The following is a 21,988-nucleotide window of genomic DNA, read 5'->3' as shown; positions in this document are numbered from 1 at the left end:
AAAATGATCACCTAACATCAAAAACATAATCAAAAAAGCACAACAAAGAATGTTCTTTCTGCGCCAACTCAGGAAGCTCAAACCGCCCAAGGAGCTGCTGATCCAGTTCTACAGAGGAATCATTGAGTCTGTCATCTGCACCTCCAGAACTGTCTGGTTCGGTTCTGCAAGCCAACAAGACGAACACAGACTTCAGAAAAAAGCAATTGCTGCCAACCTGCCTTCCATTGAGGTGTATACTGCATGAGTCAAAAAGAGGGCAGTGAAAATATTTAGTGACCCCTCGCATCCTGGACACAAACTGTTTCAACTCCTACCCTCAAAACCTAGCTACAGAGCCTGCACACTAAGACAACTAGACACAAGAACATTTTTTTCCCAAACGCCATCACTTTACTAAACAAATAATCCCCTCAACACTGTCAAACTTTTTACTAAGTCTGCACTTCTGTTTCAACTAGTTTTTTCTCATCAATCCTATCACCCTTTTCCTCCCAATTAGGACTGTATGTAACTCGTTGCTTGTATCCTTAAGATTTTTTATTAATATTGATTGTTTCCTCATTGCTTATTTGACCCCTATGACAATCATTAAGTGTTGCACCACATGATTCATGACAAATGTATCTTTTTTCTTTTATAGACACTGAGAGTATCTGCACCAAAGACAAATTCCTTGTGTGTGTAATCACACTTGGCCAATAAATAATTCTGTTCTATTCTATTCTATTCTATTCTATTATTTTGCCAGGCGAGATCCAAGAGAAACGCTTTGCTGAGGAATTCGGGGACGGCCCGGTGCCAGGAGCCCCTGAACGGCCAGCTTTCTCCGGGGACCCCCGTGAGGATCGCCTTCCTTCTGGGAGACGCGCCTGGTCCTGCAGCCGCACCTGCTTCCACCCGGGGACGCCGGCATCCTCGGCCCGGGCAGTGCTGCAGCTGAAGCGGACGGAGAGCTTCTGCCATGGCTGGATCGCGCGCAGGGATGCCCGTCTTCCCTCGGCCACCGAGCCTCTGCCCTGCGCGCGCCCCTGCGCCATCGCCGGTCGAGCAGAGCCGGGCGGGGGTCCCTGGCTTTCCCCGGCGACCCTCCCTCAGGAGCCGGCGGAGAGGGGCGTGTAAGCCGGCCCTCCCTCCTTCCCTCCCGGCTGGGCAGGGCGAGCCAGCGGCGGGCAAGTCGGGACACATCCCGGGCTCCGCGCCAACTGATGCTGGCGGGACGAGAAGCGGAGGTGCCGCGCTTCGCCGCCCTGATCCGATTCGGCGGGGAATCATCCGGTAAGTGGATCGGTCTTTCTTCGTGCGTCCCGACTTGGTATTTATTTATTTCTTTTTAAATAGGTTGATCCAGATAAGAAATACAAAGAAAACGAGAAGATGCGGGAGGAAAAGGCCAAAGAAAGCAGGGACTTCGCAGTCCTTTTGGCGCAGTGAAATAACAGCAAAATAGCAATAGCGTTTAAACTTCTGTACTTTTAATTTAATTTAATTTATTGTATATTTCTGTGCCGCCCAACTCCCGAAGGTCTCTGGGCGGCTTCCAACAGAATATAGAAAATACGTCATAAAAGTTAATAAAATAAAAATAAAAAACAGTTTAATGCTTGCTTTCAAACTCAGAACAAACCTCCACATTTTGGAATTTGTACTGAACTATTGTGGACCATAAGTAGAACCAGTAGAACCAAATCCTGGATCACTTTGATTGACAGGTGAAATTGCTGGCGAGTCCTTGGAGAAGGGCAGCATATTAATAATAATAATAATAATAATAATAATAATAATAATAATAACAACAACAAACAATTATAATAACAACTATTATTGTTGTTGCTGCTGCTGTTTGTTGTTGTTGTTGTTATTATTATTATTATAATAATTATTATTATTATAATTATTATTATTATTATTGGTAAATAGGGAAGCCAGTGTCCTATACCGCTTCATAGTGCTTTTGCAGTCCTCTCTAAGCGCTTTACAGAATCAGCCTCTTGCCCCCAACAATCTGGGTCCTCAATCTGGGTCCTCAATAAGACAGTAACACAAGGACAACCTGTAGGATGTGTTAGCCTTTTCTGTACAAAAGCTTAGCTAGTGAGCAAAACCCAAGATCATAATTTTCATTTCCATTGACAGCCTTCGGGAATCAAAGTACCCTTCCGATTTTTTGTATTCTTGGCTGATGTCAGCATGTATTGATTTGATTTGATTTGATTTGATTTGATTTGATTTGATTTCTATACCGCCCCTCTGCAGACTCGGGGCGGCTAACAGCAATAATAAAACAGCATATAATAATAATCCAATACTAAAAAACAGTTAAAAACCCATTATTATAAAAACCAAACATACATACAGACATACCATGCATAAAACTGTAAAGGCCTAGGGGGAAAGAGTATCTCAATTCCCCCATGCCTGGTGGTCCCTGTGATAATCTGGTCCGGTGCCATGAAGGGCTTTATAGGTTATAACCAATACTTTGAATTGTGACCGGAAACTGATCGGCAACCAATGCAGACTGCGGAGTGTTGGTGTAACATGGGCATATTTGGGAAAGCCCATGATTGCTCTCGCAGCTGCATTCTGCACGATCTGAAGTTTCCAAACACTTTTCAAAGGTAGCCCCATGTAGAGAGCATTACAGTAGTGGAACCTCAAGGTGATGAGGGCATGAGTGACGCTATAACATGTCAACAATAAAACAGTGTACAAAATATAATTGGATCCAATTAATATAAATAGTTAGTTTAAAACATTATAAAAGCTAAATATCAAAAATCATTCATTCCATACAAACCAAGCATATACAGTGGCCAGAGGCTGGCATCTAATGACCCCAAGCCTGGCGGCATAAATAAGTTTTTAAGCTCTTACGAAAGGCAAGGAGGGTTGGGGCAGTACAAATCTCCTGGGGGAAGCTGATTCCAGAGGACCGGGGCCCTCACAGAGAAGGCTCTTCCCCTAGGCCCCGCCAATCGACATTGTCTAATTGACGGGACCTGAAGAAGGCCAATTCTGTGGGACCTAACCGGAATGTGGGATTTATGTGGCATATTTTCATATTATCAAAGTTCTGGCTTTTTTTTTCTAAGTTGTTTATCAATGAAATCCAAAAAGAAAACTCTCTGGTTTTGGCTCTATGTACACTTTAAAGAATCTTCTATATTAAGATGCAAATCCTACTCCAGTTATTTCTTTGCTTTATCAAAAGTCCACCATAAATGGTAGAATTTACGAATAAGTTTCCTGATTGCTTATTGCTTATTTTGTACCCTAATATGTACCCTATTAAGTGTTGTACCTTATGATTCTTGACAAATGTATCTTATCTTTTATGTGCACTGAGACCTTTCTAACACTGTCTGGAAACAGAAGAGATTTAGGGGAGGGGAAAGAAATGGGGCTTTGGGGAAATACCTACATTTTCGTTTCTGCATAGTTTATTCCAAAGAGCTGCAAACAAAGCGGGTTAGCATGGAGAAGGGAGCTGCGCTGCGTCTCACACTGATCATCGTGACCCAGGTAAGAGTCCGGCCTGTGGATAAGAAGGTGGGATCTATGGCAAACTAAAGTGGCCATTCCCCCAGTGATGTTATCCTGCAAATGCCACTGTTGGGACTTGTGTCCCCCAGTCTGATTCAGGCAGGAAAACTGCAGCCATTGCATAACGATGCGCTACACCTGGATTGCCCCTAACTTTCCCACGGCTGCCTGGGTGAGGGTTGGCCCCTTGTCAGCACCTCAGCCTATCTTACCCCAATTTGGCCATCGGTGGGCGAGGCAGTAGCACAACAGCCCTGCGAGGGTCGTGAAGCCTCACTGTTCCGTTCAACTATAGAGAGACTCGATGCTCTGTTCCTCTTGAAAAGCGCACAATTGTTGGTCAGTAAGCAGAACCCAGTGTCGGTGCTAGTTGACTCTTCAGGTTCAGGTGCCAGGAACCTCCCTTGTTCAGAGTTCCTGGTAGCATCCTAGCTAAATCAGAGTCCAAGTCAAAGTACTCCTCAAAGTTTCAATTTATTGCCAGAGTCATCTTGGCACCTACACTGGGAGACCTAAATTGGAGTTTCCCACCCAGTTGAAAGTTCATATCCCTTGTCCCCCCCCCCCCAAACTTGTCACATTGCCCACTCAGATTGTGCCAGCGTGGCAACTTCTCCTACCACTTCCGCCCAGGTGGGTGGGTATAGGATGGCCTTGAACTTCCCGAAAGAATGCTTTGTGGCTGCATCTGTTCCCTTATGAAAATCACCCGTCCCAAGTTCCTATAAACATCAGATAGTGTGGCAAGCCATTAATTTATCACCAACTTCTGCACCGGCTTGACAGGCTGCCTCCCCTCAAGAAAACACATATCTATAATGGTCTCTGGGTGTCTCTTTGGGCTGGTTGAATTTATGTATGGTATGCTTGTATGTATGTCTGTTTAATAATGGGGTTTTTAAAATATCTTAAATTGTAAATTATTAGATTTGTTATAAACTGTTTTTATTGTATTGTGAGCCGCCCCGAGTCTACGGAGAGGGGCGGCATACAAATCTAATAAACATAAACATAGTTTCTCCTCCCATCACCAAGGACCACCTTCTTTTTACTTAAAGCTACTTTTAGGGGCAACTACGTTTTTTCCATAGGGTAGAATTATCTTACTTATATTGTTCCCCATTATTACCCAAGAGGACTTATCACTCAGCGCATTGTTTATTAGTTGACAGAGATTTTTGCAGGGGATAATATGGCACAGTTTATATAACAATCCTTCCTGCCAAACTGTGTCATGGTCTGCCCTTAGGCCGTGCTTTTGACGCCTCCTTGGAATCCTGTTTCAATAAGTTAAGCTTCACACATGATCTACAGAATTCCAGTCTTGTTGGAAGCTGGCTTGTTCCACTGACAGATGTTCATCTATTAGGGAACCTATGTTGTTTATAATTAAATCTTTCTAGGAGTTCGAAGGCGGAGCTCAAAGGGGCACTTGGGTGGTAGCTTTCAACTCTGTCTTCTGGTGTGTGTTTTTTTTAAAAATAAACATAGAAACATAGAAGATTGACGGCAGAAAAAGACCTCATGGTCTATCTAGTTTGCCCTTATAATATTTCCTGTATTTTATATTAGGATGGATATATGTTTATGATTATCCCAGGCATGTTTAAATTCAGTTACTATGGATTTACCAACCACGTCTGCTGGAAATTTGTTCCAAGCATCTACTAAATGTTATTATTTTTTAAATAATAACAACAAATACACACTACATAAAACACAGTGCACAGTGTTTTGCACATCATTCATTCAGACCCCTCCACCAAAATGAGGGTGTACTTTCTTATTTATCATTTTAAACCAAGAACATTACAATATTTACACATTATAGAGAGATTCCAGTTTATTCTTTATACCTTGGTCTTGAATTCCACTAACCATATAACCTCTAACCCTGTCCCATCTTCCCATCAGTTCTTTCACTTTATTTTCATTAATCATATTCATCTTTGTATCCATAATTTCAAATTGAATGTGTTCCACCATGCACTGGTACCAATTTTGTATTGTCCATTTTGTTGCATCCTTCCAACCTAAAACTATTACCGCTTGGGCACTTTCTATAGCTGCTTCTTTAATTCACCTTTTTGAAATTTTGAATTCACTCCTTATTACTGCCATCTCCTTTGTAATCACCCATTCAACTCTGTCTTCTGGGTTGCCAGAATAAGTGATATCCAGTTAGCTTTTTTGACATCTGGTGGTGGGCAGCCATTGAATATTTACTGAATGTTCCATGCTCGTCTCCTGGACTTCATCAGGAATTCTGGATGAATGCCACGGAAGCCTTAAAAAAAAGTCGTTCTGCTTTGCTTATTGTGTAGAAGGGTTATTGGGGAGATGGTGTTCACATGCTCTTCCTAGTGGGTTGAGATGCCACATCATGCTGGCTCCTGAGATGTTTTCTTTCCCACCAGGCTCTTGCATCCCAATCAATTGCAAACCCCGTGGAATGCCGAGACGGTGAATACCTGGACAATCATGGCATATGCAGCCCCTGCAAGGAGTGTGGCCCTGGATTCGAACTTTCCAAGGTGACTTGAGGATGTGCTTATTGTTCCTTCACAGACCTTTGCACCCTAGTTAACTAATTTAGTTATACCCAGGGGTATAATTGGGAATGCCACTCTGGTAGCGGAAATGGAGCTGCGCGCACAGCTCCATTACCCCTAGCCGTGCATGTGCCATGCACGCACAACCAGCATGATTCCGATAAAAATCACTGCATGTGCAGAAGCAAAGAAATTGGCGATTCTTGCCGAAATCTCACTGCCAGAAGGACATTCATGTGAGATTTCGGTTGCTGCACATGAAGCGGAGCTGGGGCCATCAGCAACAGCAGCAAGCCCGAGCTCCAGCCACGTGGCCTGCTCTCTGATCTCCTGCACTGCAGGCATCTCTCAGCACACATGGGGCCTGAAACGAGTCGTGGCCATTGGGAGCATCGCTGGGCCGGGCGGATGGGCCGCAAGCAGCGGAGCCACAGCAATGAGCTGCAAATGGCGGAGTTCGGAAGAGGCAGGGGGGCGGTGCAGGTCATTTACCTTATTTTTGTTGATTTTCAGCTTTTTTTGCTTCTGTGCATACGCGAAAGCAAAAAAAGCCCAAAAACAGCAAAATCTTTGTGCGAGATTTGGCTTCTGCACATGCCTGTTCCAGTAGCACCAGGAATGGTGGCCTGTCATTGGTTATACCAGATAACTACCATAGAAACATACAAGATTGACGGCAGAAAAAGACCTCATGGTCCATCTAGTCTGCCCTTATACTATTTCCTTTATTTTATCTTAGGATGGATATATGTTTATCCCAGGCATGTTTAAATTCAATGACTGTGGATTGACTAACCACGTCTGCTGGAAGTTTGTTCCAAGCATCTGCACCTCTTTCAGTCAAATCATATTTTCTCACATTACTTCTGATCTTTCCCCCAACTGACCTCAGATTGTGCCCCCTTGTTCTTGTGTTCACTTTCCTATGAAAAACACTTCCCTCCTGAACCTTATTTAACCCTTTATCATATTTAAATGTTTTGATCATGTCCCCCCTTTCCCTTCTCTCCTCCAGACTATACAGATTGAGTTCATGAAATCTTTCCTGATAAGTTTTATGCTTAAGACCTTGCACCATTTTTGTAGCCCGTCTTTGGACCCGTTTTTTTTTTTTACCCTTTTTTTAACCTTATTTTTCAGAGTGTAAGACACTTTTTTTTTTACCCCCCAAAAGAGGGTGAAACGTCGGTACGTCTTAGACACTGAATGTAGCTTAACCCAGCCACCCCCACCCCTTGGTCTCTGCCTGCCAGCAATTTACCTCCTTGCAGCAAGCAGCCCAGAAGGCATAAGGCATTGATTATTCTGCCTCCCAATCCGAGTCTACGGAGAGGGGCGGCATACAAATCTAATGAAGGAAGGAAGGAAGGAAGGAAGGAAGGAAGGAAGGAAGGAAGGAAGGAAGGAAGGAAGGAAGGAATAAATAAAATCCTCAGCTGATTGATTAAAGCTGCAGGCAATTCCAGGTGTTAAAATGAAAGTGAAATTAAAGCTGCACAGAGGCAAATTGCTGGCAGGGAGAGGCAAGACAGAATTTTATTTTCTTGTGCTAATCAGACTGTGCTGAAACTGGCTGTTTGTTATTTGCTGCAGGGAGAAAAATCAATAACTATAAATGCCTGTAGAATGTTCAAATTATTAGGCTTGTTTTTAAAAGATTGCTTTATTAATGTTCTAGATAACTTAACAAAATGAAGAAGCTTTTTAAAATAAATGCTTGATCTGAAGGCCCCCAGTGCTATTTTTTCTTCTTTTAAATAGATTACTTGCGGGACCGCCTTCTGGTGTATGAATCTCAGTGACTAGATAAGTCCCACAGAGTTGGCCTTCTCCAGGTCCCATCAACCAGACAATGTGGCTTGGCGGGGCTAAGGGAAGAGCTTTCTCTATGGGGGGCCCCGGCCATCTGGAATCACCTTCCCCCAGAGATTCACACTGCCCCTACCCTCCTTGCCTTCCACAAGAGTCTTAAGACTCATTTATGTCACCAAGCTTTGAGTAATTAAATTTTAAGCCCCCTGGCTGATGAATGTCATGTATGGTTGAGGTCTGTATGAGTACGATTGATTTTTAAAATACAGTGGTACCTCAAGATACGAACCCCTTGTCTTACGAACAACTCGTGATACGAACCAGGGGTTCAGAAAAAATTTGCCTCTTCTGACGAACTTTTTTCAAGTTACGAACCGGCGTTCGGGAAGCTGCTGGGAAGCCCCCCGGCTGTTTTAAAAGGTGACAGCCGGGCGGCGGGGCTTCCCAGCAGCCTCCCGAACGCCGGTTCATAACTCGAAAAAAGCTTGTAAGAAGAGGCAAAAATTTTCTGAACCCCGGGTTCGGTTCGGGAGGCTGCTGGGAAGCCCCCCAGCCCGGCTGCGACCTTTTCAAACAGCCGCGCGGCTTCCCAGCAGTCTCCGAACGCCGAACGCGGAAGTTCGGGTTTGGCGTTTGGCTTCGGGAAGCTGCTGGGAAGCCGCCCGGCTGTTTTAAAAGGTCGCAGCCGGGCTGGGGGGCTTCCCAGCAACCTCCCGAACCCCAAACTTTTGCCAAACTTCTGGGTTCGGGGTTCGGGAGGTTGCTGGGAAGCCCCCCAGCCCGGCTGTCACCTTTTAAAACAGCCGCGCGGCTTCCCAGCAGTCTCCGAACGCCGAACGCGGAAGTGCGGGTTTGGCGTTTGGCTTCGGGAAGCTGCTGGGAAGCCGCCCGGCTGTTTTAAAAGGTTGCAGCCGGGCTGGGGGGCTTCCCAGCAACCTCCCGAACCCCGAACTTTTGCCGAACTTCCAGGTTCGGGGTTCGGGAGGTTGCTGGGAAGCCCCCCAGCCCGGCTGTCACCTTTTAAAACAGCCGTGCGGCTTCCCAGCAGTCTCCGAACGCCGAACGCGGAAGTTCGGGTTTGGCGTTCGGCTTCGGGAAGCTGCTGGGAAGCCGCCCGGCTGTTTTAAAAGGTCGCAGCCGGGCTGGGGGGCTTCCCAGCAACCTCCCAAACCCTGAACCTGGAAGTTCGGCAAAAGTTCGGGGTTCGGGAGGTTGCTGGGAAGCCCACCAGCCCGGCTGTGACCTTTTAAAACAGCCGGGCGGCTTCCCAGCAGCTTCCCGAACGCCAAACCCGAACTTACGCATTCGGCATTCGGAGACTGCTGGGAAGCCCCGCCGCCCGGCTGTCACCTTTTAAAACAGCCTGGGGGCTTCTCGGCGGCCTCCCGAACACCGAACCCGGAAGTTGGGGTTTGGCTTCGGCGTTCGGGAGGTCGCTGAGAAGCCCCCAGGCTGTTTTAAAAGGTGACAGCCGGGCGGCAGCGGTTTTTTTGTGGGGTTTTTTTTTGGTTGCACGGATTAATTGACTTTACATTGTTTCCTATGGGAAACAACGTGTCGTCTTACAAACCTTTCGTCTTACGAACCTCCCCCTGGAACCAATTAGGTTCGTAAGACGAGGTATGACTGTATTGGGAATTTTAGGTTAATTATCTAGATTGTTTGTTTGATTGACTGATTGATTGATTGACTGACTAACTGACTGACTGATTGATTGATTTCTATGCCGCCCCTCTCCGAAAATTAGATTTGCCATTGTATTTTATTGTTTTTTTATTATATGTTGTAAATAAATAAATAAAATAGTAGAGAATAGTTATACTTCCAGGAAGCCCCATCAATTGTTGCTAAATTACCCTTATTGGAATAGGTGGAAGATTGTCACTTCTGCAAAGTAATTCACAGCAGTTCCTCTGCATTTCCCTCCCTCCCTCTCTCTCTCTTTCTCTCTCTCCCTCCCACCTTCTTTCTCTCCCTTGATTTTTCTGTATGCATAGACAGAATAATAGTCTTGGGATGGATCTCTCTTGCAGGAGTGTGGCTATGGAGAAGGGAGGGAGGCTGAGTGCACCCCATGCCAGCCCAGGAGGTTCAAGGACAGCTGGGGACCCCATGGCTGCAAATCCTGCCTCTCCTGTGCACTGATCAACCGGGTCCAGAAGTCCAACTGCAGCGCAACTTCTGATGCCACCTGTGGAGGCTGCTTCCCTGGGTAAGTCTGTTTGGCTCCACAGGGAGCTTTTCATCCAAACAAGACCTCAAACCCTAAATGCAGAAATGGGCAGCTGTTGAGAGTCTATTTGTGGTTGTGATGGAGTGCTCAAGTATGTTGTCCTGTAAAATTACTTTTTTAAGAGCATCACCAAGAAAATCAAATCCTACAAGAGAAAGATGGATTGGGTTCTTTGAGATCTCCCATTAATTACTCCCCTTTTGTTTGATTTTTACAACCATGTATACTTTTTACAAACTGCAAACAACAGCTTTAAGACTTGTGAACTTCAACTCTCAGAATTCCTCCTCCAGTCATGCTAGCTCAAGAAGGGTAGTTGAAGTCAATTATTATTATTATTATTATTATTATTATTATTATTATTATTATTATTAATTAGATTTGTATGCCGCCCCTCTCCGAGGACTCTTGCCAAGTTTGAAAAGCCTTGCACCCATAATCCATAACCCAGGGATCTTCTAATTTGACAGCTTTAAGACTAGTGGACTTCAACTCCCAGAATTCCTCCTTCAATCATGCTAGATGGGATAATTAGAAGGCAAAAACAGCCCCGTTTTTTGGGAAAATTGGGTGGGCAAAGGGTCTGGAAAGCCTGCAGGGAGCTCCTGTGTGCTGGGAGATGGCAAAAATTCCCCTATTTTTTAGAAAAAAATGTGGTTTTGCCCATTTTTTACAAAAATTAAGGTATTTTTGCCTTTCCCCAGTCTCGAGGAACTCTCTGTAGGCTTCCCAGACCCTTTGCCAATCCCATTTTTGCGAAAAGAATGTCTGAAAAATGACCCAATTTTCACAAAAAAAGACGTTTTTGCCAGCACCCCGGAGCTCTTTGCAGGCGGGGGGTGGGGGTGCCTTTGGGACAGCAAAAATGGCTGCATTCAGTGTATAAGACCCACCGACATTTCCACCCTCTTTTAGCGGGGGGTGGGGGTGGAGTTGTGTCTTATACTTCGAAAAATATGATAAATCTGAACTGGAGTGATTGATTGATTTCACTGAATTTGTTATGGATTATGAACTGCTCTCATGATTACATATTCAGAGAAATGGAAATGATTTTGATGTATGAATCGGTCCTTGGTGCAGCAGGGGAGCAAGGAACCAGGTGTGGAAGTAGTTAACTGAGAGTAATGGGTTTTGCAATCTTTGGGAAGCCTCTGGTGCCTTCTGCCCATGTTCAGATGGTAAATAGCCCTCTGCATATTAAACCTTGGCCCATTTTTCTTCCTCTTTATAGCTTCTACAGTAAAACTCAGATTGGTGGATTCCAGGACCTTGAATGCGTACCCTGCACAAAGCAGACCCCATCCTCTGAACCTCAGTGTGCGTACTAACTAGACTTCTAGGACCTCCTTATCCTATTTCTTTATTTATCTGTCTGTCTGTCTGTCTATCTATCTAATCTATATATCATATATCATCTACAGTATCTATCATCTACCTACCTACCTACCTATCTATCTATCCGACTTCTATGCAGCTCAGAATAGTCTGGCCCTGAACAATTTAAGGCTTTAAAGGTAATAACCAACACCTTGAATTGTGTTTGAAGACTGACTGGCAACCAATGCAGCTCGTGTAAGGTTGGAGTAATACGGGCGTACCTTGGTACACCCATTATTGCATGCGCTGCTGCATTTTGCACCGGCTGAAGTCTCTGAGCGCTCGTCAAGGGTAGCCCCATGTAGAGCACATTGCAATAGTCAAGACAAGAGGTGATGAGAGTGTGAGTGACTGTGCAGAGCGCCTCCTGGTCAAAGTAGGGCTGCAACTGGTAAACAAGATGAACTTTCCCAGGCAGCTTATCCCCTCCTCATTTCTGATTTTGTCAATGCAGCTTATAACCCAACCTTCCTTCTTTAAGTCATGCTTTTGATCTTGGCAGGCCTTTCTAGAATTGGCTTTGGAGAAAGCTCCACGGAACCTGCCCAAGACCCGGCCCTGGCGGTGCTCACAAGCAGTGCCCTGGTTCTCCTGGCACTGGTCCTCCTGACGGTCTCCATTCTCTACTGCCAGAAATTCTGGAAGAGCCGGTGCCAACATGGTAAGTGGGTTCTGCCTGCAGTTGCCCCTCCATTCCCCACTCTTGCGAAATGGGTCTCTCTCAAACCAGGGTTATCTCTGCCTCAAAAATATGCTAATAATAATTGTTCTGTGCACGGCCCTGGGAATGAACCCCGACTCAGAAATCACTTATTTTATGATAAAATTGTTGGGCATTTGGTTGCTATTAATATTATTAGTATTAGCAGAGTTCAGCTGGCTTAACTTGCAACCGACTCAGCGTGGCAAGAAATGAATTGTGTGGCTTAGAATCCCATTTGTTAGCAACGAATGATCACTCCTTCATAAAGATGAAATGAACTGCAATCTTTACTCACAATTCTGTTGATTCATGCATTTACAGAATGCAGGCATGAATGCTTATATTCCAGGACATATTAATAACGTCTAGATGCTTCCATGTGTGAGGATGCCTTTGGATTGATCACAGCCAAGGACAATGGAACACACAGGAAGATAGAAGGAGGTGGAAAGAAGCTCAGCAGGGCCAAAAGTGGGGGGGGGAGGGAGGAGTCATCTACTCTGCAATGTTTATTTGTCTGCAGAGTACATGCCCCTTTTTGTCATCAAAAGGTGACATACTGTCAGTTAACCTGCGACCTGACCATAGAGATGTGTCTACAAGACAGTGTAGGTATGTGTTAGAGTGGTGAAACCCAACAAATATCAAACTCTTTATTTGAAAACAAGCACACACAATGCAACGCAGGTTTTTAAAAACGGCACAGAAGGAGTTATCTTTCTCTTTATAGCTAAATGTAATCTGTGTCCGGGAAAAGCGCCAAGACTCGGCCTTATCAGCATTCCTTACATAAAGTCCATTCATTACTTAAGCATATGCATTTGCTCACCGAAAAATTCCGAGCACCAGCATCCAACAGAGAATGTCGTTTATTGAAGTAGAAATCATGACTTTTAAGCCTTGTTCAATCACACACACCAGTCTCACGTCTCTTCTATTAAACAATGTTGAATCTCCACACCCCGTTTCCCACAATCCTTTCCCTGTATACTGCCTGAAAGTGACATCCCACTTCAAAGAGGCTAGGCTGTAAGCTAAGAGCAGCTACCCCATTTCCTGCACTATCTCTTAGATCAGTGATGGCAAACCTATGACCTGTGGCACACAGAGCCATATCTGCTGGTACACGAGCCATTGCCCTAGCTCAGCTCCAATGTGCATGTGTGTGCTAGCCAGCTGATTTTTGGCTTGTCCTCTGGGAGGACTTTTCGACTTCCAGAAAGCCTCTGGGGGGATGTGGGAGCGTTTGGAACCTGGGAAGGGCAAAATACGAGCCTACTGGGCCCACCAGAAATTGGGAAACAGGCTGTTTCCGGCCTCCAGAGGGCCTCCTGCGGGCGGGGGAAGCTGTTTTTGCCCTCCCCAGACATTGAATTATGGGTGTGGGCACTCACACATGCACAATAACGTGCATGCATGCTCTTTTGGCACCCGAGGAAAAAAAGGTTCGCCATCACTGTCTTAGATGACCTGTCCCTGAGACTTCTCCGTACTGAAGGAGCGGGTCCAGCAGTCACATGGGGTTGCTCATGTCCAATCCGGTGGAACTGAGCCTAGTATTAAAAAAGCTTGCCGGATCCGCCCCTTCCCCAGAATTCGCTCAGTTCGCATATCCTGCGGTTGTATTGTGATAGCTCGTTCAACATTCTAACACCTTCCCTTCGATCTTTCCTTCAAAAAAAGTAGTAAGATTTATTGTCTTTATTTAATTACTTGCACTAATTGCGCCAGCCGTTTAAAAGGAAAAAAGAAAAAAAGCGGCTCGGCTTTTTTCCTTGGGAGAAGTTGCGGTTTCGTTTTCCCCCGGCGGTTTTGCCGGTTACGATTCCTGCGGCCGCTTGTGGATTCTTCTAATCCCTTGGCCTGGAGGTTCTGGTGCAAGTATTTATTATTGAATTATTGTTTATTTATTGTATATAAGGGCTTATAAAATACCTCCTGCGGAGTGAGACGCCTTCTAGTCTCCTGGACTTAGTCGATCGCTTTTCCCTTAAGAAATTCTACGGAGCGATTTTTTCGGCGCGAAGGCCTTCGCGCCCTTTTTTAAAAAATCTAGGCCTCTCGTGTTGGCCTTTTGCCAGCCGCGTAGGCCTCAGTCCACCGCGTGGATCCGGGAGCGGGCCTTGGGGGTCCCAGGCTAAATTCTCCACCGGCTAAGCCTCCAACCAGAGTGCCTTGGTTTAACTTAATTGCAAAGTTTAGGGAGGCTGGCCCCGCTGGATTTGGGGGCACGAACTCTGGGTTTGCCCAGATTGTCCTCACGTTTCAGCAGCTTCGAGGCCTCGAAGCAGGATCCATTCCTCTTGGGAAGTCCTTGAAATCTTCTCCTTATAACTTAGTTATTGGCTCAGCCTTGTCTTCTGTTAATTGTCAGACTATGGCTACTTTTCCCAAGAGAGGCACAACTAAAGGTCCCAGAGAGGCCAGGCCTACAGGCGATGAGATTACTAGTATCCCACAGGCCTCTTCCTCCTCTTCTCCAGGGGCCCGCCCCTCGACCAAGGTCACCAGGGCCGAGAAGAGAAGGGACCTAGCCCTACAAAAAATTCATGACAAATCAGCAAAACGTTTGAAAGTGCAGGCCCAAGTAATCAGTAGTCAAGATCCACCAGAGGCCTCTAGTCTGCCTCCTTCTGGGGTCCCTGTGTTATCTCTGGATGAGCCAAACCTAGACAGACCCCAACCTAACCTATGGGGCATAGGTCCAGAGGAACCAGATATTATTGAAGATTCCCCCCAGCCAGGATCCTCCCAGGCCTTTAGGGATTCTTCTGCCATTTCTGCTGATATTTCCAGTTTACCTCCTGAGTTCCAATCTATGTTTGCTGTGTTGTCCAAAGCCATTGATGCCAAACTCTCCTCCATCAATGAGCTCCCTTTACCTCTTCCTCCTTCTCGTTCCTCCCGCCCCTTGGGTTCTTCCCCAGCGGTCAGAGCTCCGATTCAGGATGATTCAGAATCCTCCCAGGATGAATATGAGGATGTAGAGGAGGATGAAGACCCTTTTCAGGGTTTATCAGAGGATGAGGAATCCCAAATAAAGGTCCCTCCTCCAATTACTATTTTTCCTTCTCAACTATTCAAATCTCTCCTCCTCAAAGCTAGAATTTCTACGGGATTAGCAGCCCAGGAGAAACAAGCCTCCACTTCCACTGATCCCCCGGAGGAGAATTTACCTTACTTCACAGAGGAACAGGAGGATAACGAGGTAATTCCTATGCCTAAATTGTTTAAAGATGCCTTACTCAAACAGTGGGATTTTCCAGCCTCTGGCCTTAATCCCTCCACCAAGGACAGAAAGTTGTATAAACTCTCCTCTTCCTATGAAGAGCTTCTATCTTTCCCCAAACCAGATGAACCTGTCAAGATTCTTCACTCGGCAGCGGCTGTGCCAGGCGAGGCGGAGGAAGTCCTCCGTCCAGAGGACAAGCGCATCGAGCAAATGCTCAAAAGAGGATTCTCCGCTGATTCCTGGGCCATTAAAAGTTCTGCAGCGGCCTCCTTCTTCTCCAGAGCCATGCTGCTGTGGCTTCGCCAACTTCAACAGCACATTCCTCCCGATGACTTGAGAGGTCAACAAGACTTCAACAAGGTCTTTGCAGCTGCCCAGTACGTGGCTGATGCCACCTGGCAATCTACTAGATTTTCTGCTAAGTCTATTGCAGCTTCTACAACGGCAAGAAGACTCCTATGGATTCGCCCTTGGCAAGCGGGAGTTCGCCAAAAGTGGCAGTTATCCCAGGGCCCCTTAAAGCGCGACCTTCTCTTCGGTGACCTTCTGGATCCACTCCTCACGGAGACCACGGATAAGAAGAAGGTTTTGGGCCCAACCACGAAAAAGGTTACCAAAACGCAGTCCTTTCGTCGCCCAGGGCGCCAGCAAGATCAAGCGGCTTCCTATCAGAGATCTCCAGGTCAGTATTCCCCCCGCTTTCGTTCCCAAGGTAGGAACTCCAGGGGTAGAGGGTTTCGCTTCCAAAGGGGAGCTTCCTCTAACAGGGCTTCAAAAAAACCTAGATGGTAATCTTTCCTCCATTCCCATAGGGGGTCGCCTAGCTCATTTCGCTTCAAATTGGCGTCTCTCCTCCAAGGACCCTTGGGTCATTGACACTGTTCAAACAGGTCTTCTTTTAGAATTTATTTCTCCTCCCCCTAAACGTTTTATTTCCTGCCCTTCTCCCAGGTCATCCTCAGATTGTAACCGTATGGAGGAGGCCATTTCTCATCTATTGTCCATTAGAGCCATTCAACCGGTCCCTTCCAGTCAGAAGGGCCTAGGTTTTTACTCCATTCTATTTATGGTTCCAAAGTCCTCCGGAGGTTGGAGAGCCATTTTGGATTTAAAGAAACTAAACCTATTCATCAAATATAGGAAGTTTAAGATGCACTCCTTGTCTTCTATTTTGGCCGCCATTCACTCGGGAGATTTCATGGTCTCCTTAGACCTCACTGAGGCCTACCTTCACATTCCTATAGCCAAATGCCACAGAAAATTTTTACGTTTTTCCTTTCAAGGCAGGCATTTCCAGTATAGGGCGATGCCATTTGGCCTTTCCTCGGCCCCTCGGGTCTTTACAAAGCTCTTGGGGTCCCTGGCGGCCTATATCCGGGCGTCTCCCATCCACATTTTATGTTATCTTGATGATATTTTAATTCATGGGAACTCCCTAGAGAGAGTGAAATCAGACCTTTCTGTCACCATGTCAGTCCTTCAGGACCATGGGTTTTCCATCAACTTTGAAAAAAGCCACCTCCAACCTTCCACTTCCATTCCGCACCTGGGATCCATTATTGATTCAAAATCTTCCCAGGTTTTTCTCTCTCCCGAGAGAAAACTCAGTATAGTGGAGTTAATTTCTAACATTTTATCTAATCCTTCAGTATCCATAGTTACTCTATCTTCCCTTTTGGGGAAGATGGTGTCATGCATAGGCATCATTCCCTGGGCTCGCCTTCATGCTAGGGAACTCCAGTGGCTTCTGTTGCCTTTTCAGAGATCGGGGCACAGCAACTCAAATCGACGCATTGTCATCCCACTGAGTGTTCGCAGATCCTTCAAGTGGTGGAAGTCTCCGGCCATGGACAAAGGATCCCCGTTCAGGTGCCCGGATCAATTTGTCATCACCACAGATGCCAGTCTATCGGGATGGGGCGCCCACGCCCAGGGGATGATAGCCCAGGGCACGTGGTCCCCGGAGGAAGCTTCCAGGCCAATCAATTGGCTAGAGTTAAGAGCCGTTTCCCTGGCTCTGAAGCATTTCTCTCCTCGCATTCCCAACCGGCACGTTCTCATTCTCACCGACAACATTGCCACAAAAAGCCATATCTGCAGACAGGGAGGCACGAGATCCAAGGCTCTCATGAGGGAGGCCCTCAAGTTGGGCCTTTGGGCGGAAAAACATCTCCAGTCGCTCCTAGCCGATCACATCTCGGGGAGTCTCAACGTCCAGGCGGATTGGCTATCCCGAGCAACGATAGACCCAGGAGAGTGGAACCTCCATCAAGACCTGTTCCATCAAATCACCCTCAGATTCGGCCTACCAGTTCTGGATCTCTTCGCGACCAATGCGAACGCCCAACTCCCTCGCTTCTATTCCAGATTTCCATCCCCGGGAGCGGAAGCAATCAATGCCCTCCGGAGTCCATGGCCTCCAGGCCTACTCTACGCATTTCCTCCAATTCCAATCCTCCCGGACGTGATTCACAAGGTCCTCACCGAGAGGGCCCGAGTAATCTTAATCGCCCCTCATTGGCCCCGCCGGCCCTGGTTCGCGGATCTCCAACAGCTGTCCGTCCAGGACCCTTGGCGACTCCCCGTTTCGGGGGATATGCTGCGGCAGGGGGCCTCTTTCCATCCAGACCCGGAGTGGTTCCACCTCACCGCTTGGCTGTTATCAGGAGAGATTTAGAACTGCGTGGGCATGACCCCGATTCAGTGGAGGTCATTTTAAAGGCCAGAAGGGGCTCAACCAATCGAATCTACGACCACACGTGGTCTAAGTTTCACCAGTGGTGTCTACAGGAAGGTCTCTCCCCTCTGTGCATCCCCATTCACAGAATCATTTCCTTCCTTATGCAAGGCTTCCATAAAGGACTGTCCACCAGCACCCTCCGGCGTCATCTGGCAGCCATTTCATCTGTCCTAGGGGGTCCCCGCAGACAGCCTCTCCGATCCCTCCCTGAAGTTCAGGAATTCCTCAAGGGCATAGCCAACCTCAGACCTTCCAAGGTCCACAGGTATCCATCCTGGGATTTGCCACGGGTTCTCCATTCCCTCACGCAGGCACCATACGAACCCCTAAAATCGGCGTCCCTCAGGTACCTATCCTTTAAGGTAGCTTTCCTGGTGGCTATTACCTCTGCCCGACGCATTTCGGAGCTGGCTGCCCTCTCAATCAGGCAGGACCTTTGCCAATTCCATCAGGACAAGGTAGTCTTGCGACTGGACCCCACCTTCTTACCCAAGGTCAGTTCCATGTTCCACAGATCTCAGGATATTGTCCTACCTTCCTTCTGCCTCCAACGAGACCATCCCTTGGCAATTAGATGGCACACCCTGGATCTCACCAGAGCGCTGAGAATATATATCCAACGCACAGGACCCTTTCGGAGGTCAGAAGCACTTTTTGTAGCCTATCATCCCAGAGTCATGGGGGCCAAAGTGTCTTCAACAGTAATAGGCCGTTGGATCAGAGGGACTATATCTAAGGCCTATGAGTCGGCCTCCCTCTCAGTTCCAAGGAACATCACTGCGCATTCCACCAGGAGCGCAGCCACCTCGGCCGCTTGGGCGACTCAAGCCCCGTTGGAGGAGGTCTGCAAAGCAGCCACTTGGGCCTCGCCAAATTCCTTCATCAGGCACTACAAAATTGATTCTTATGCTTCAGCGGACGCTGCCTTCGGCAGAAGGGTACTCCAATCCGTTATCTCTCACGATAGCAAGCTAATCCCACCCTAGGGACCATCTATTGGGTATGTCCCATGTGACTGCTGGACCCGCTCCTTCAGTACGGAGAATAGGCGTTGATTGCTTACCTGAACGCCTCTTCTCGTACGGTGAGCGGGTACAGCAGTCACTTCCCGCCCTTGTATGTGTCTTCTTTACCTTTCTATACCTTTCTTCCTCTAACAATGAGAGTTGAACACTACAGAGCTTCACAACTGAGCCTAGTCTATGGATTCGCGAATTCTGGGGAAGGGGCGGATCCGGCAAGCTTTTTTAATACTAGGCTCAGTTCCACCGGATTGGACATGAGCAACCCCATGTGACTGCTGTACCCGCTCACCGTACGAGAAGAGGCGTTCAGGTAAGCAATCAACGCCTATTCTCCCCCGACCTCTGCCATCCTGGTCCAGGCACAAACCCTGATGAAAGTGTATCCCGCAACATCTGTATATCTGCAGTCAATAGACAGAATAAAACAACAAGCATGTTTACAAAACTTGATTCAATTACGAACAATCTCAAAAAGTTCTCCATCATATGAACCTTTCCTCATTGTGGAGACTTCCCTGCCAGGTGTCTAAACTCCTGCTTCTTCTTTTTGTTCATATGTTTCTAAAGTGTTCTTGAGACGTGAGAATGGCTCTGGTCCAAGAGTGACATTTCAGACAGCTGCTGGACCGACGGGTTTCCACGAACTGCCGCCAGATGCTTGCTCCTTGGACATTAGGAACTTCAGGCCTCCCTGCAGACCCCCAGAAGGTAAATTTCTCCCGTGGGTTTTCACAGAGTAACCAAGATGGAATCTTTAGAGCTTCTTTCCTTCCATGCTTTGAGCTAGAGATGTACAAAATGATAAATGGACTAGAAACTAAAATGTGCAAGGAAAGGTTGCAGGAACTGGGCATGGATAGTCTAGCAAAGAGGAGGTCCAGTGGGGACACGATAGCAGTCTTCAAATACTTGAGAGGCTGCCACAGGGAGGAGGGGAACACATTATTTTCCAAAGTACCAGAGAGCCAGACAAGGAGCAACGGTTGGAAGCTGACCAAGGAGAGATTCAACCTGGAAATAAGGAGGAACTTTCTGACTGTGAGAGCGATCAACCAGTGGAACGGCTTGCTGCAGAGGTGGTGAACGCTCCAATACTAGAGGCTTTCAAAAAAAGACTGAACTAGTGTGGTGTATGGTCTCCTGCACCAGCAGGGGGTTGGACTAGATGACCTGAAAGGTCCCTTCCAACTATAATACTAAATAATAATAATAATAATAATAATAATAATAATAGTAGTAGTAGTAGTAGTAGTAGTAGTAGTAGTAGTAATAATAATAATAATAATAATATAATAAAATAGTCCCAATGAACCTTGAGAAGCTGTTCTGTGAGACTCAAGAATGAGTCCTCCAGCACTTTGCATAGAAACCTGATGCTCCTTCACTTGTTGGAAGAGAGGAACATGCACATGTTCAGAAGGCATTTCCCATGCTTGGAATTCAAATGTCAATTCCATAATTGGGGTGGGAGGGGAGTTAAGAGTCGGAGTGGCGCAGTGGTTAGAGTGCAGAACTGCAGGCTATTTCAGTTAACTGCTAGCTGTAATTCAGCAGTTCAAAAATCTCACTGCTGGCTGAAGGTTGACTCAACCTTCCCTCCTTCCGAGGTGGGTAAAATGAGGAGCCAGATTGTTGGGGGCAAGAGGCTGATTCTGTAAACCACTTAGAGAAGGCTGTAAAAGCACTATGAAGCGGTATATAAATCTAAATGCTATTGCTATTGCTATAAATGCTTTGATCTGCAAAAGAGGTTCAAAACTGTCATTTGCCCAGACTCTGCAGACAGGTTGGGAATGGAAGAGAAGACACACACGTTCAGTCTTCGGAGAGGGGTGGCATACAAATCTAATAAATTATTATTATTAATTATTATTAATTATATTTATTAAATATGTTAAAGGGTTAAATAAGGTTCAGGAGGAAAGTGTTTTTAATAGGAAAGTGGACACAAGAACAAGGGGGCACAATCAGAGGTCAGCTGGGGGAAAGATCAGAAGCAATGTGAGAAAATATTATTTGACTGAAAGACTAGTAGATGCTTGGAACAAACTTCCAGCAGAAATGGTTGGTAAATCCACAGTCAATGACTTTAAACATGTCTGGGATAAACATAGATCCATCCTAAGATTAAATAAGGAAATAGTATAAGGGCAGACTAGATGGATCATGAGGTCTTTTTCTGCCGTCAATCTTCTATGTTTCTATAAATAAATAATCTTAACTGGGTTTTCCTAATTTCAGGCCCTGTCGGAGCTCTTCCATTTATCCCAGGAGTGGATGTTTCTGGATCCCACCTCCCTCATGCGCAGCCTGATACAGATTGGTCCAAGCTGGTGACGGTTGCTTCTAAGACCCCCCAAGCCAGGAGCCCCTTGGAGACTCAGCCCCTGATAGGGGCTTCTGGGCTCCGTCGAGGCTTATCCGAGAGCAGAGAGAACTGCAGCAGAGGTCCTGATGGCCCAGGCCAGCCTTCCTCCTGCGCCAGGGAATCTCAGCACTGCTGGCCACACGCTCCAGTGGAATGCACTGAGCTGGATCTGCAGGCTTTCTCTGCCTGGGCCGGGAAGGGGACGGCCAAGATGGGAATCCCAAGCAAACAGAAGCCAACAATGGAAGGGCTTCCATGGTCTGCCTGCCCAGCAGCCCAACTTGGGGGCACTCTGGAAGTGGCTTCAGTCTCCTTCCAAAACCAGACCCTTGAAAGTGGGGAGCCCCTCCGAAGTTGCTCTAGCAATGTTTCTCTGGAGCAGCCACCCCTTTGAATA

General features: G+C 46.6%; 1 protein-coding gene across 1 annotated transcript; it reads left to right on the top strand.

Annotated features, from left to right (window-relative positions):
• Nucleotides 1-1,201: 1,201 nt before the first annotated feature.
• Nucleotides 1,202-21,985, top strand: EDA2R (ectodysplasin A2 receptor). Its single transcript, XM_070760136.1, has 8 exons — nt 1,202-1,278; nt 3,443-3,525; nt 5,964-6,080; nt 9,944-10,122; nt 11,378-11,463; nt 12,026-12,184; nt 19,791-19,931; nt 21,465-21,985. The coding sequence occupies exons 1-8, from the start codon at nt 1,209-1,211 to the stop codon at nt 21,983-21,985; spliced, it is 1,356 nt and encodes a 451-aa protein (XP_070616237.1). The 5' UTR covers nt 1,202-1,208.
• Nucleotides 21,986-21,988: the final 3 nt, after the last annotated feature.

Source organism: Erythrolamprus reginae, chromosome 8 (assembly GCF_031021105.1).
Source record: "Erythrolamprus reginae isolate rEryReg1 chromosome 8, rEryReg1.hap1, whole genome shotgun sequence".
In the NCBI taxonomy this organism is placed as follows: domain Eukaryota; kingdom Metazoa; phylum Chordata; class Lepidosauria; order Squamata; family Dipsadidae; genus Erythrolamprus; species Erythrolamprus reginae.
The sequence above is the reverse complement of the archived record's forward strand: the minus strand, read 5'-3'. Positions and strand labels throughout refer to the sequence as shown.

What these genes read in the sequence shown, in the direction of transcription:
- EDA2R (XM_070760136.1), top strand. Translation starts at nt 1,209, where the DNA reads ATGCTGGCGGGACGAGAAGCGGAGGTGCCGCGCTTCGCCGCCCTGATC. An exon ending in CACTGATCATCGTGACCCAG is followed by an intron (nt 3,526 to 5,963) that starts GTAAGAGTCCGG and finishes CTTTCCCACCAG; the next exon opens with GCTCTTGCATCCCAATCAAT. An exon ending in TCCCTGCAGACCCCCAGAAG is followed by an intron (nt 19,932 to 21,464) that starts GTAAATTTCTCC and finishes TCCTAATTTCAG; the next exon opens with GCCCTGTCGGAGCTCTTCCA.